A 15,931-nucleotide genomic window follows, 5' to 3' on the forward strand; every position below is an offset into this window, starting at 1 on the left:
GTATTATATCGGCCGGTGGTGTATCGTTAATTAACGAAAAATCATGGCACTCATTGACAACATTGTCGTCGGCACTGGTGGGGTTCGTACGCCCCTTCTAGCTTTACAACTCCATGATATGTTGCTCAAGCTTCTACTACAGCAGAGGTTAAGGGAAGCGAAATACAGCCAGGATTTAGGAGCTACGTTATTCAGTTCCGCTCGCGAATACAGTAATGCCCATAGATATAATTTAGAGATTCAGTAAGAAAGGACTTGATGCATCGTGCAACCGTTAAGCGTATCATTAACACTAAATTTCGGCTGGTTCCGGTGCGTGTCGGAAAATATATGTAGCGCGGAGCAAGTTTTGGCATGCTCGTTGAAATACCGTTACTCGGAGGAGTCAGAGGTAAGGCGCAGCAGCCCCCCGATAAAATTGTACGCTCGGTTTCCACTCTAATTCTATGTACTCACATCAGGAAATTTATCTGAGTGCGTTCAAATTCTTTTCTTCTAGAAGTTTATTATCTTGGGAGCTTGATCGGGATAACAGAGAAATTGCCAAATTCCTATAATTCCAACGAAAATTCTGTTCTAAATAAAGAATGTTTCGTTAGAAAGAAATTTTCGTTTGCGATTTTCCATTTTTTTTCAACGCGCATAAAATTTTGCTCCATCCACTCGTGGATTAATTAATCGACATATAAAATATGCGGCAATTATATTGACTAGACATGGTATTTATAACGAAAATTCATCGCTATATTTTCAGCTTTAGCGCTTTTACTCCGAAACGGTAGCGTATTATTATCAATGAAACGTGTTTTCATTAGTTATAGCACGATGCTTGTTTATGGATTACCAACACGGCCGATATTGAATGAAATGAAATATTTCCGATGAAATTTTCACAATAAGTCAAAATTAATAATTGTTGTCTTTTTTAGAGAGAACGTTTCTTCGGGCTATTAATCCCCCTATTAGTAAAATAAATAAACGAATGAAGTTAATTGATAAAAGATAATGTTATATTTTTTCAGACAGGCATGTTGTCGGTCGTCGTGCCACCGGACTTTATTCCGGAAGAGACATCGAGCGATGTCATGATACGCGAAGGAGGACAGGTAAATTGACATTTAATCAATCCTCTCATCATACTATTTATTGTTAGTCAAGAAATACGATGTGCCTACGTTTAACTCGCACTTTATCGTAACAGTTCGTAAAGATACCAATCTATTATAATTGAAGGGTATATGTATTCGGTTTAAAATTCGGTTAGGGTTAAGTTTCATCGACTTTTCATCATGTAAGTTACTTCTCGGTTACACCGTAGTATACTTGGATATTATCGTTTCTATAGATTAAGAAAGATTCACAATGATTTATCGCATTATGAAAGAAGGAAAGAGAAATCCTATTACTAGGAGATCTTACACTAACCTGTTGCGTGTTTACGTATCATAGGAGTGCGTATTTTCGAAACATACATTTAGTATACATAACGTGTACGGGTTTCTCTTTTTCCAGTTTTCTTATCAAAACTGATGCTGTGATGCAGGAAATATGTATTACTTCTCTCTGAATATCATTGATAAAATGCTTTCCACAAGTTCCGCTCATTGTATTTCTTATATCGGTACATACATAGTGTTTCAACGTATACGTAAATTACAAAGTTAAAATTCTGTACGCATAGTCCTAACGTATCATGTATATATCGCGTTAGTATCTAATTTCTGTGAAATTCGGCACTTAAAGTTCGCCTACTACATTTCACGAGAGTACAATTAAAAAATCACGATGAAATGACGTAATATATATCCTCTTTTACGAGAATTCATGTAACGAGAGCAAAGGAGAATTTGTATTTAGCTCTTGCCTGTTTTGCGATAAAATCACTCGCCTAATTAGCGCAGAACGGATCGCTAAGATTTATCAAACTTTCCATATATTGTAACTTGTAACTTTGATAACCATCGTATATGCTAATGTATAGTGCATGAAATAGTTGAATTGAGATAACTGCTTTTTCCTTGTGGAAACGATGATTATTATTAGCGGATGTTCATGCAAACTCGTGTTTTTATAAATATGCCTAATCAAAGAAATGAAATCTGCATGAATTTTTGAATAATCATTGTTTAATATGTTACGAATAAGTTTCAGTGTTCGTTTAAAAAATAAATTAAAATTTACAAACCAAAGTCCATAAAGAAAATCACAAGTTGGGAAAATAACTTTGAATCTCGGGATAGAGATCGTGGTAAGAAAAAACGATAGGTGCATGAAAATAGACATCAACCTCGTATTTTGCTGTCGTAGGAAATATGTACATGGTTTCACGGCGAATTTAGAGTCAAGCTTATACAAAATGAAAACTTCAATTGGAATCCGTGGCAATATTTGTCGTTGAGAGTATGGGATCGAACATTGAACCGAATAGAAGATACTTTTTCATCCAAATGATAAGTATTGTTATTAATGGCACGTACCTAGCGCGGTTTCCACGGTTGTGATGGTCCTCGTGTTTATGAAGTTCTCGTTGCGTGTCGAGATTCTCTGTTCCGCGACACGATACGTTTCCTACTTTATCTGAATTTCAATGCGACCTGGGGCTAAAACTTTGAAACTGGCTTCCTGTATCATCCCACATTTAGCATATCACAACGTACCTGTGTCCTTAATTTAAAACTGATAAAGACATTTGCGAAGACGATCCTACAAACACGAGATGATATCGAGAAAACGATCCGAGTCTGTTCGCAATACTTTCTCTACTGAAAAGGAAAAATTCCTCCCTAGCCTCGAACAACTCCAAATAACTATCGAAGCGAGTTGTTGAACGAATGTATTTTAACGTTAACAGGGCAAGCTCATCCTGGAAATGAACAAAATACTAAGCTGATTCCATTTTCAGATACGCAACGTTCTTGAGATCAATCGAATGTCATTGATTTTCTAGCCGTGCACATGTTACATGATTTCGGTTTTGTTTTTCACTTTGAAACCTTGACTAAATCGAACGTTTGCTATCATTTAATGCTAAATTGATTACAATTTGATCAGCGGGACTCGATATTCTTTAAACCAATAGAGGAAACTTTACCTCGTTCCATTCGACGACAAAATTCTATTCGAAGAGAATCTCGATTATTCCAACTGTACCTCGTTTATTCGTTCACCGTAAAATCTCCTTCATCCTTGTTATTCCTCTATTTCTCCATTTAGTAATAAAAATAAATTAACGCTATTACATAATAACGATCTTATCTAATTAATTCAAATTCTCATCAAATTAATTCCTAAATATTAATGTGTGTCGCACGTTGAAATAACATGAAATATCATTTTTCACAATGCGCAATCACTTACCGTAATGAGAAATGTTAATGAAAGATTGAAAAGAGACAATTTTCAACATCGAATTAAGCATCTGTTAAATTCTAATACCAAAGAAGAAATCTGATAAATTAAATCACCCAATTATATAAATATTTCTATACTAACAACTTGATTTATTCATGTTCTGGCGTCCTGCTGTATTTTCAAGCGTCTTCCATCGCCTTACACGATTTGAAAACACGTGCAGGACGAATATATCAATACATGGAGCGTAAAATAGTACATTTGTTACTCTTCATACACTACGGCGGACAGTCCGAGTGCTCAGGTGGCATGTTCGCGCGTCTCTCGAGTCCTTTCTTCAACTGTGTTTTCTCACTGCATAACACACACACAAATACACACACACGCACATACGCGCACGGTTCAATGCTACGAATTTGCTTCATCCAAGCACCTAGCGCTACCGATTGTCTTCGACTCCATACGTTCTTTAGCATAGATTTTTGCTGTGGGCCTTAAACATATAATAATATAAACTAACTCTTTGAATTCGAAAGTGATATTCGCAAATATGAAACAGCGGTTGTGAAATTGGTGAAAAAAGTTGAAAGTAGCGCGTGGATATCGATCAACTTTCATCGAATAAATGTTCATCGAGTACATGTATACCAAATTAAATTCCGATACTTATGTTACGAATGTAATATTTCAATTTAATATATCGAAGCTCAAAACATTGCCGACATTTCATTGGTAATTATTGGTAACAACACGTAATATAATTTATGTTATGTGATTTAATTATCAGACAATTGTAAGATTGAGAAAATCACACAATTTTAAAAATTGGAGCACTTTTTTATGTCTAACAATTTTTAATTTATGTATAATGTCATAAAGAGATTTCTGTAACGATCGTACGTAATGGTTTTATATTTATTTTCAGCCATATAGATAATATATATGTATTTCCTCATTTGTGTTATATGTTTCACCATTGAAATATTTATTAACTTAGTGATTATTGAAAATGATAGATTGCGAGAAGTGGTATGTATATTCTTGTTAGTATTGTTCGCTACGTACAATAGGAAATATTGGTTCATAAGATGGTTGGACAATTTAATTTGCCCGCATGACATATTTTCACTACAAAATCTCATGACAGCGAACTGGCGAAACAATGTACATTATTAATTCAAGCCACTTATGGTTTTCTTTGACACTGCTTATCTCAAACAATTTAAAAATCTTTACGTCGATACAATCGAATAAACAATCATTAAATTGTGAAATGTAGCGATAAAATTTATCATTCGATAATGAACAATATTCGAGAATAAAGTATGAATTTCTATTAACTGTTGTCTCGAACTTAGAATGAATTTGTAAAGAAGCGAGAAGAAATCTCAACGGTCATTAACGCCATACAGTTTTATATAAAAATTTTGTAAATTTTCATTTCATAGTATAATGGCATAGTAACATAATATCGGATCATGAAAATTTCGAAGTCAACGGCTTCCGTTGTCACTGAAAATTTATTTTTTACAACTAGATTACCACCTCCTTTTTATTATAAATTTTAGAATTTTCACGTTACAAATTACAAGATACGCTATGCATTTATCTATGTGAATTTTTGTAGAGTAAAATTTTGAATGAAAATGAGAATCGAAGGAATCCGTATAGGAAAAAACTAATCTTCCGCGAATTTTATGAGAATAGTGATTGTAAAGCATATCGCAATTTTAACCATTTCTGTTTATTGGATTCTTAGCTAATTTATCGAATGATTGATTTGCTTTGCGCGAGCAATTTTTCGACAAGTGATATAATTTTAAGCAAATAAAATGGTTCTTGCTCAGATAGCTAATTTTTCCAAACATATTTATACGTGACTCCGCAGCTGGCAATAACGAACTCGATTCTCTTTATAATTTTGGTTTCATAACACGTACAGGTGAAGTTAACGTGCCGTGCAAGAGGCGTGCCTACACCCAGCATATCGTGGCGTAGAGAAGACGGGAAGAACATTATAATTCGGAAGCCATTTGCAGGAAGCGCCTTGAACCAAAAGTCTCATGGTAAGATTTAATATAGATGACGCTCCAACCATTTTGCCGATATAACGCGGAATATACAATTATGTTTTCCTCGAACCCAGTCGCTGGATTCACTTGGTATTTTAATTTCCTTATTTCACCGCGAACCGTTACGCCACGACGGATTCGCCCCAAACTGTCTGCAGGAGACGTAACTTTCTAGAAATTGTTAAGTAACAGTTTGTGCAACACCCTAAGGAATCAATAGAAGACTTGGTTTTAACGGGTCACGTTAACGGTTCACCTGCGGAATTGATTTATCTTGAAACATAAACACGTTCGCGAATAATTTTGAGATATGCGTATCGTCAATTTACTACAAGCGTGATACTGATAGAATAAGTTAATTTTTTAGGAAATCATAACACTCTCATGATAGTGTCACTGTACAGATTGAAACACATTAATTAACAACTAAATATCTATTTTTCTGAAATGTTCTTGGCTTTGCTTCTTTTTTTCTACTTTATATTCCTATATATAATCCATGCTCTGACGCATTCAACTGCCGTAGTTACTAATTGTAAGGGCAATCAAGATCATGACTACATTAATATTCGGATACTATGGTATTTCGGATATTATTGTTGTGTATGTAACTATGAAATAGCTGCGTCAAAACTAAACATCAAACGAGGAAGAAAGAAAAATGATTTCTTTCTAATACTTAGTTCGTTTTTTAACAATATCATCGGCTATTCGTACAACTGTATAACGCTCTTGAAATATTGCGTAATGATACGATTGGATCGTCGTGGCGATCGATAAAATGGAACCGTTGGACACCCCGTGGCGTTACTTCACGTCGCGTCACGTCGACGAAAAGGATCGGCCGATAACGTTCATAAAATCGCAGGACACTTGATGGTGTATAGAGATGTCGCATCGCATCGCATCGCATCGGTCGGGGTTACTCCTCCTTATCTCTCTACGTTCTGCGTTGATGCTTCGACCTAAACGACGTATTTAGTATTCACTTCAGCATGGTGTTACTAATAGCAGGCGAATTACAGCGCCCTGTCGAGGATGCCATGGCAATGTATGCGAATGAAACCCTTGCGACGCGACATGTGCTAAGTGCAGTAGCCCTAGCTGAGCGCAAACGGGAAAGCTTATTGTTGGCCTACAATGCCGATAATTATTGGATATCGTGGGAGAAACGTTGTCAATCTAACTACGAGGTCTGTAACTTCATCCATTGTAAGACGTTACTTCGATTTCGTGTATATGTCTATCAATAAACAGTAAAATAACGAGATATGATTCCAAACAAATTGATTACTAAACTGTGGATGTTAATACATTTATAGAAAATTACACGTCCAAAAATCAATGGTTTGCATATAATATGAAAACATTTCGTTTCTTGATTTTAATTTGAATATGGAATTTCATTTTATCGTCACTGTGGGATATGCACTTTTGTGTAAAGATGTGTAAAGATGAACTTTAACTTTTTAGCAATCTTTCACGATCTATAACACATTTTATAACCTTCGCCATATTGTAGGTACAATTCTGTACTAGAAGTTGGCAGCTGTGGACGAGAAATATACAACGATTCTGAGAAACGTAAAATCTCGGTTATTTGAACATTGAAATGTGATATATGCTATGAAATCTGAATTATAAAACATTGTGCAACATTTATGCATAAAATAAGATTTATCAAAATATCTATTATTGTCGTCCTTAAAGTTGCAGTAATAGCAATATCTTTCAGTATATCTTAGCTTTACTTTTTTACCTTATTATCTAAGAGAATTAATTATTTGTTATGACGATCCTCCTTGTATTTCTGATTTTTGGGTTATAATATACATTAAAGGTTATCTATATTTCCTATGACAGTAATTATTATTAAAAGCTCCAAGTTTCTTAAGTTGTTTACCTTGTATTTCCATCTTTAACTAATCATTTAATTTTAGTTTTTAATTTGATCAACAAACGGTGTTTTCCTGATAAATCGCGGATCTTATATTTTTGTAATTACTGATGTTATACCACGTAACATAACCTCGCTGGGAGTTTAAGCGAAACTCGATGATTTATGATTTACTAACTCATTAATTAGCAATTTCCGTTGGGACAGCTAGCAAGCAGTTCGACGGTTTTACGGAAGTTACCCTTTCAGTTACAGTTTTCTCTGTGAGAATTATATGTAACTTATTTAGCGAGTTGCTTATCCACATTTTTGTTAAAGAAGATAAAAAGATAGTATTTGGTTTGTATGTAAATTTGGATGTGAAATACGCATGTATTAATCATCTTAATGTGCCATAGAATTATAATTATGTGATGTTATTTAGGATTTGTAGAGAAATTTCCTATTTGTTACAAGTTATAAAAGAACATGTAAAATGGCGAATTCGAATTCTCGCTACAAAAAACACTTTTATTGTCGCAAAAAAATTTAATTGTCATGGCTAAATAGGGCCACTATCTTAATCGATAAGGTGTAACATAATTTCCTTAATTAATCCTTACGGACAACAATTTGAACAAAGAGCAAAAACGACAGCCTCGAGCACATTCGTAGATTTTAGTAATGAAAATTTCCGTTTAACGACTGTAGATCTTAATAACATTGTTAACAGAGATTTTTATTCATCTCTAGATAGAATCTTATGATCATTAATGAAACTACAGAAACGCACGATGTATGTTTGTTCGTAGCAAACGACTCTATTATTTTCTGCTCCTATACATTATAGTTAAATGAGATGATTTTTGTGAAGTAACACACTCTTACATCTCAAAATTATAAGAAAGTCGATATTTCCACGTGTTTAAGACACGGCAATACATATTAAGAATAGCATATAAGGATAGTGCGTTTCAGGGCAATATTCTCGCCGCCACAGAAAAAGAACAGGTGTAACCTTTTTATTACTGCAATACAATGTACAAGTACATGTATATTTAATTGTGTTATTTAATTGTATCGAAAATTTAATTCTAGAAAATTTCGTAATATTGGATTAACAAAATGTTTATCGCTTTTTATTTGGTTTAGTGACTTCAGTAAACGAGTACCACGGCGAAGAGCTAAAACTGACAAAGATCTCGAGAAACGAAATGGGAGTTTATCTCTGTATCGCCATCAACGGTGTGCCACCGGCGGTCAGCAAACGTATTTCTATCAACGTTCATTGTGAGTAATAGTGATTATCCTGGCCGATAATTTACCAATTTCTTTTGAAACGGTCGAAGAGAAATATACTAGCGTTCTACGTCTACAAATCCTATTTGAGATTCTGTTTCACAGTTTCGCCGGTAATTCATGTACCTAATCAACTGGTAGGTGCACCTCTGGGTACGGATGTTGTCCTGGAATGTTTTGTCGAGGCTTCGCCCAAGTCGATTAATTATTGGGTCAAGGATAACGGTAATATTTCTCTGTTGGCTATTTAGCTTTGTAATTTGATGTGACTTTGCAAAAGTCTCGCCACGCAGGATAGTTTCATTTTCCGAGTTGCGTATAAATTTCGTCGTCTCTTTTCTTCACCTTTTCTATCGCTTTCATCGCTTTTCGAAGGTATCCTTCTCGCTTATGTTCTGCAACAATACTAACGCATACGCTGTTACGGACGAACAATTATAAGCGGAATTCACTGTAGTGGCACCAGTAGTTCTTTGCGAATATTTGGGAAACTAGGGTCCAGCGGCGCAGCGGTGACATGCAAGGGGAAACTTGATTTCTACAATATATCCAAAAATTATCCATATCAGTGCGGTTATGACCTTTGATATAAATAATCACCTACAATAATTTTAAGCAAGGAAGTATAACAACTTTGATTTGTTCCGACTACATTTCATTACATACAAGCTAATGAATCGTCACGAAAAGGGTGTCTCTCATTGGAATATCAATAGAGAAGTATCATATTAGTAATTTTGTGCTTTAAAGGTCACTATTTCGGTGAACTTTTCGAAAAGCTATTTGTTTCGATTGCGATGATTCTGAAGTACGTTGCAAGGTTCAACATTGTGAACAACCTTTTTATGCGGAAAAATATTCCACTGCTCGGCATTAGTTTTCAAGCTGTATTGATTTGGCAATCCGGATGCCGTGCCGTAAGGTGGCTGGCCAGCATTGTTTATATCAATATCAATAAGGAGATTCGCAGAGTCGACCAGTCGCTTCACAGCACGGTCGTCCGGATTAATATTAATATCAATACTAACCCAACCCATCTTGAAAACTAAGGCCGAGCAGCGGGATATTTTTCCGCGTATCTCGGAAACTAAGGCCGATCGCTGGTTTTATGTACAGGGAAATGTTGTCCAGAATGTTAAGCTTTACAACTTATTTTAATGTCATCGAAATCGGGCTTTTCGATAAGTTCACAAAACTAGAAATTTTTTTAAATTTTCTACGGTCTCTACACAACATCACTACTGTTATTTCTTTAGTAATACTCTAACAAATGAGGATCTTTTAATGAGAGTCTATCACCGTGCATATAATGAAATGTAGTAAATAAAACAATATAGGAATGCGTGACGGCGAGTGATAAAGAGCAGTACTGTGTCGCGGTGCGAGACTTCTTTCTAGTAATGATAATAGGTACATATTATTTTTCTGTATATTTATTATTTTTAAAATCCAATCGACTTATTCGCCTTGTATTTTGGTATTTGCATCAAATTTAATTATAATCATTTAGCATAATACCAAAATATTTTATCGCGCAATGGTAATATCTATGCGATAAATCCTAATATTCTTTATACTTGTTGAAGTTTGTAAAATTATCTATCTGCCACCGTAAAGTAATTACTGTGAAACGATGAAACTGTAGAAAAGAAGATATGTTGTAGAAATCAATTATACGTCCGTAACAGCGTCGCATTAATATTGCTTGCCGCAAGCCTTGCGGCGAACGGGTATATGGTAAGTACCCAATTGAAATCTAGCACTTATCTTTTATTGTAACATATATGCAGTACATAAACATGAGAGTTGAGTAAGCTTGGGAAAGCTCCGTGCACATTTGCATATGCGAGATCAAGAAATGTCTGTTTCGATCAAAAATAGATATCATCAATGTATCGGGTTTAGGTTTGCATATATAGACAAATAAGTACAAGTTTTACGTTTCGACTAGATCATTCTATTCGACCGCTAATAACTAATATACAGACATATACACTGTCACGGACGCACAATAATAGGCAGAATTCACTGTAGTGGTATTGATAATTTTTTGCGATTATCCCGGAAACTATAAACGACTGACAGTTACATAAACAGGAAAAAGTTGTTCAAAATGTTGAGTTGTACAACATATTCAAAAATCGTCGGAATTAGGCGGAGCTCTTCTACAGTTTCATTTCGTGGAGCAAAACAGAATTAATATTTAACAAAGCCTCGTAATGTGCAGTTGGATTCATTATTTGTTGATGAATGTAAACGCTACATAGCTTTCATCTATGTATTTTACATCGATATATTTTATATAACATAGAACTCGGTATTCCATACCGATCGGTTTACATACCCTGGCGACACATTTCAAATAGATACGCGACTTCTAAGAAGGTAAAAGGTACTTTATGTTAAAAACGAGAGACTGAATTAGAAATATGTTCGCAGTTGAAAATTACTTTTCTACAGGAGAGTATCTTCCTTAGTTAAAATTAAGAGTATTAACTCGCACGATTCAAATAAAGCGGCCAGTAACATTTTATGATCTTCTTCTAGAACGTAGAAAGAAACTTCCACGTAGGAAGAAACAGAGAACGAACGCGTTTTCTCTTCCCTTAAAAGTTCTAATATTTTCATGCAGAGTTGACAAAAAGTTACAGACAAACGTGAGAGTGAATTACACTCGATCGTTCGCAAATATATTCTCCAAGCATTTGTAGCTCTGGCAGCAAATATGCTTCCGGTTCAGCGCAACTCCTACGGAGCAGTCCGTTCTAATTCCTATTCGTATGTAATTTTTACCCAACACAGAAACTCCAACGTACCGTTTTTCCCTATCCTATTTATGCATATATATATACACATATATGTATGTGCGTGTGCGTGTAAAGGAACGTTTCAAACTGTAATAAAGAGACTCGTCGGAGACTGAGAAGTGATTTTCGCATATTTTTATATGTCGTTACGTATTTTTTCCGCTTGTTTGTAATATTCTCAGGTTGCACTATATACTACGCCATATGTATCTAAACAGATATACATACTACCTAAGTACGCATCTTATAGCCATGGATAGAATACGTGGTACTTACTTAATTTATTAGTACTAATAGTACCAACGATTTCTTTCCATTTCTCGGATTCGTATTAATCCAGTAATTATTATTGTTTTTCAATTCCAAATTTGTAGAGTTCTGTTCGCACGTTCGCAGTGATTTTTCAAGTGAAAATATTTCTTACAGTACCTTTGTTATCATTTCTTATGTGGAGTCCAATTGTGATGTCATTGTAAAAGTAGAAAAAGTGATTTTAGTAAGTTCAGTATAGCTTTTATCATGAATTAGGACAGACCGTTAAAAATTCATATGGATTATCACTGGTATTCTTGCAGTCTTTTCTGATAATGATCTATATAGCAAACCAAATTAATCGTCAGAATCGATTTCGGTGTAGATGGCGTAGAACGATAAAGAACCAACAATAATTCGGGGAATGCATAAGTAGACAAACTATAGTGCATGATATCGCTTTGGTTGCGTGTGACAACAATCTCTGTTACGAAGGATTGCAAGAATTATCCTATTCTTATTGTCGTATTTATATTTTATTGTTAAATATAGATTAATTACCTTATTGTATATAAGCATATATATATATATATATACATATAATGGTGGTTGGTAACTGATGGTACAAGCGGAAAGGGGGTGATTCTACGCGAAAAAAGAAGTCGAAAATATAGAATAAAAATTTTTCGTTTGAGGCTTTGTTTTCCAGAAAATATATTCACTCATTATATATATAACGAGTGAAAATCTGCAGATTTCTGTCAATATTCATACAATATGATCACGATACGTTTATTATGAGTAAATATATGTATATTCTGAATAAAAATAATATAAAATTTGTTTGCATAGCGATGATAATATCGAGTCAACAACATGACGTGCAGATGATCGAAAAATCAAAATTTGAGGTCCGGATGGTGTTAACAATTCGCAATTTACAAAAAGACAACGTGGGTACTTACAAGTGTGTAGCCAAAAATTCTCTTGGTGACGTCGAGAGCAGTATTCGATTGTATGGTAAGTATGACCTGGAATTACATATCTACTTCCTATCAATTTTATAAATAGCTATAGTCACATTAAAATTGTTTATTCCTGGTTTTCTTAAGATTAACATTCTGTTTTCATCAGAAAAAAGATTTTTAACAAAATATTCATATTTTATTTATATGTATCGTGTTATTCTCTTATCGTTTTCTTTTTAGTCGTTGTTTCTTTGCTTCTTTTACATTTGCTTTTATTTACTTGTATTTCTTTGAACTATCGGTCCCAAATTTTTAACCTAACAAAATAAATTAATAAAAACGCGCTAATGTGCAGAAATGCCTTTTTTTAAATTATAGCACTTGTCGTGACTCGATCCTTTTTTGCGTGATTTTCGTATTCTCTTTGGCGATAGTTCTATCTCCGATAGATCATGAAATGTAGCTACTGTATTACATACATATATAAAAGTAAATGTGTTTTCATTATTGTCATTAGGCTTCACTTTACATTGCAAGAAAAATTTAAAAGATACGCCGAATCGAAAATTAACGACACGACGACGGTAATTGTGGTCGTCGGATTGATATTAAGTAACGAGAAAAGATGAATGATTAGCTGCATTCAAATAGCGTCGCACTTAACAAAACCAGCTGAAAGAATCGTTAAGTATCAAGCAAAGTAGGGTTTAACTGGTTGATAGTTGTTGCGCTGAATATCGGAAATTTGTCTCCGTTCTGATGTTATTTCACGGCTGATAACAGCAGCCTAAACGACGGGTTAACGAATCTTTGCGGAATATCCGAGTGGAAATTGTTCTTGCTGGGTTGCATATTAGATAAAAGACTGATCGCGGTGTGATGGAAATAAGAAAGTGTTTCGCACGTTTCAAACACGCTCGCGTTTACAGGCATCCTCACTTTGTCACGGAATCCTCCAGAGGATTTACCCCCTGGTAGCATTCGGCTTCTTTTGGTCAATCCTTATCTTCTCGCATACGATCCTGAGGATTTCCCAATCGGGTCAGAGTCAGACTCAGGGGAATCACGAACAGCCCGTGCACTTTGGTTCACTTCGGTCACACGCTCGTGTCCTCCGTAAATCGTCACGAGAGCCTCTCGCGTTTTAGGAATCAATGTTGTTCCCTGACGCAGGGATTTACCTACTACTTTACTTATCACACAGCGTACTGCAGTGTGCACATTCTTCTTTCTCGTGAGAGCATCGTCGATTATTCACTGCCACCATTCTTAATGCGTCGAAAATATTTTCTCTCCTCTCTCTTCCTATTCTAACGGAAAGTATCAACTGTCAAAATCGTTACCAACTTTTTGTACATAATAAGATAATTTTGGGAGAAATCTTTCATGTAAACTAATTCCTTACCTTGTGAAAGATGCTGGCGATTTTACCATACAGGCTGCAAAAGGGAAGGTAAACGAGAAAACTATGATGTATGTCACGAAAAGTATGACTAGAACTTTGATTAGTCAAAGTTTGTTAAGAATTTCATCTAATCGAAATGTTTTCTTCTTCTTGCCAGCCCTTCCCAAAATTTTGGTTTTCTCTGTAATTAATCAACTACAAAAATATTTTGTTTATCCACGATCACACTTTACATCGACCTTGTTCTTAATTTCCTCATGAAAATTATTGATTTCTTATTAAAGTTTTTTTTGTCGATGAAATGGGTATCTCTAAATAACAACAATTCGATGTATTTTTATCATCACGTACAAAATCTCCGATGGAAAGATAAGAACCAAGTTCAATACCTAATTCTCCACGATCCTTATCGATCACGTCAAAGGAAAAATTTGCTGTAAGCTTTCTACGTACATCAAGTATTAGGAATATTAATAATAAAAATATCAAAGCCCTGTTGTTGACTGTCGTAAATAACAATAATATTTGAGTGATTTTTTTGTATGAGTTTAAATATGGAAGAAAAGGCATGGTAAGAGTTGAAAGCATAAATTTATCATTCGAGGAAAGATAAATCTTATTCCATTTACTCCTTCTAGACAATTTTTCAGTGTATACATTATTTTTAAAAATGTACCAGAATTTTTCATTCTAAGAATTGTAAGCTCTTACAATTTGATAAAATTTAAAGGAGATTAGAACAATTTTTTCCTTTCAATATTATCTTCTAGAAAAAGTAACTAAAATTAAATGCCTTTTCTGGTATTTATTTCAGAAATTTCAGGGCCTACAAAAACTCAAACAGTTGCTCGGCCATCTTTTTACGATGAAGAAGATGAGACTGTCTATGGTTCGGCAGAAATCGAGAAAATGGAGAACAAACCTCTATCCGTAGACAATACGATCAGTGGACACGTAGGATATCCATCGGTTGCAACTCCAGTGCCGACCGTAAGAATCGGTAAGAAGAGGCCAACAATCAGCGCCAATTCTAACGCAAATCATCGTCGACGAGCCTCTGATCTCCTCATCATTCTAATGCTGATCATTGCTTGTGAGAGATGTCAGTGAATAGAGAGGCAGATAAAGGTTTGGAAAATCTGCTGTTATTAGATATAGATATATTGATATATTAATAATGTAAGAAAGGATTGATGTACGATGCGCTTTATTTTACATTAATTTTGTGCAGACCAAGCACGTATTCACTTTCCTCAGTGACTTATTCTTACATTGTAATTTTAATGATAAGAGAGCAAAAATGAATTGATTTTGGCGAATCGGTGAAGCGAGGGAAGGATTTAGATTAAAATGAGATTGTACGCATTGCAACGTATAGGAACAGGATTTTGAAATTGGGAGATTTGAATGAAAAACCTTTCAAGACATTAAACGAATTTATATTAAGATTGTATCTTCGAAAGAAATGTCTTATAAAGAAAAGGAGATATCAGTAGTAGCGTAAGTTTTATCCATCGAACAATTAATAATTTTGAATTTAATGCTCAAATTATAAAAAAAATGTGGGTGAACTTGTGGAATCGTTTTGTCCTCTCCGATTTTAACGATTTTTTAATATGTTGTAAAGTTCAATATTTTGAAAATTTTTCCCTATATGTAACCATCGGTCTCGTTTAGTTTCCGAGATATTTATATTTATAGTTTCCTAGCAAAAATCTGTAGATACTACTACGATGTATTTCTGCCTATAGTTATAAATCCGTGGCAGCATTGGTTGCCGGTCGTGTATCTTCTGTTTATATACGGAAGTCGGGCGAGCTTAAAGGCCTTGTGCACAACTGCATATGTGAGGCTGCAAGAAGTGTCTATAATAATTCACTTAAAAATGAATATTATCAATT

The 15,931-nt window shown here is 34.6% G+C and overlaps 1 protein-coding gene across 1 annotated transcript in view; it reads left to right on the forward strand.

Annotated features, from left to right (window-relative positions):
• Positions 1 to 15,189, forward strand: part of LOC117243109 (lachesin-like) — a 104,750-nt gene extending 89,561 nt beyond the window's left edge. Inside the window, exons 6-11 of the mRNA XM_033510319.1 lie at positions 1,023 to 1,106; positions 5,294 to 5,417; positions 8,452 to 8,589; positions 8,704 to 8,823; positions 12,510 to 12,677; positions 14,845 to 15,189. Of these exons, the coding sequence (XP_033366210.1) occupies positions 1,023 to 1,106; positions 5,294 to 5,417; positions 8,452 to 8,589; positions 8,704 to 8,823; positions 12,510 to 12,677; positions 14,845 to 15,140 (930 nt within the window). The 3' untranslated portion in view covers positions 15,141 to 15,189. The remainder of the gene's footprint in view (positions 1 to 1,022; positions 1,107 to 5,293; positions 5,418 to 8,451; positions 8,590 to 8,703; positions 8,824 to 12,509; positions 12,678 to 14,844) is intronic.
• The last annotated feature ends 742 nt before the right edge of the window (positions 15,190 to 15,931 follow it).

Source organism: Bombus vosnesenskii, unplaced genomic scaffold, assembly GCF_011952255.1.
Source record: "Bombus vosnesenskii isolate JDL3184/JDL3185 unplaced genomic scaffold, Bvos_JDL3184-5_v1.1 scf7180000013265, whole genome shotgun sequence".
Classification (NCBI taxonomy): Eukaryota; Metazoa; Arthropoda; class Insecta; order Hymenoptera; family Apidae; genus Bombus; species Bombus vosnesenskii.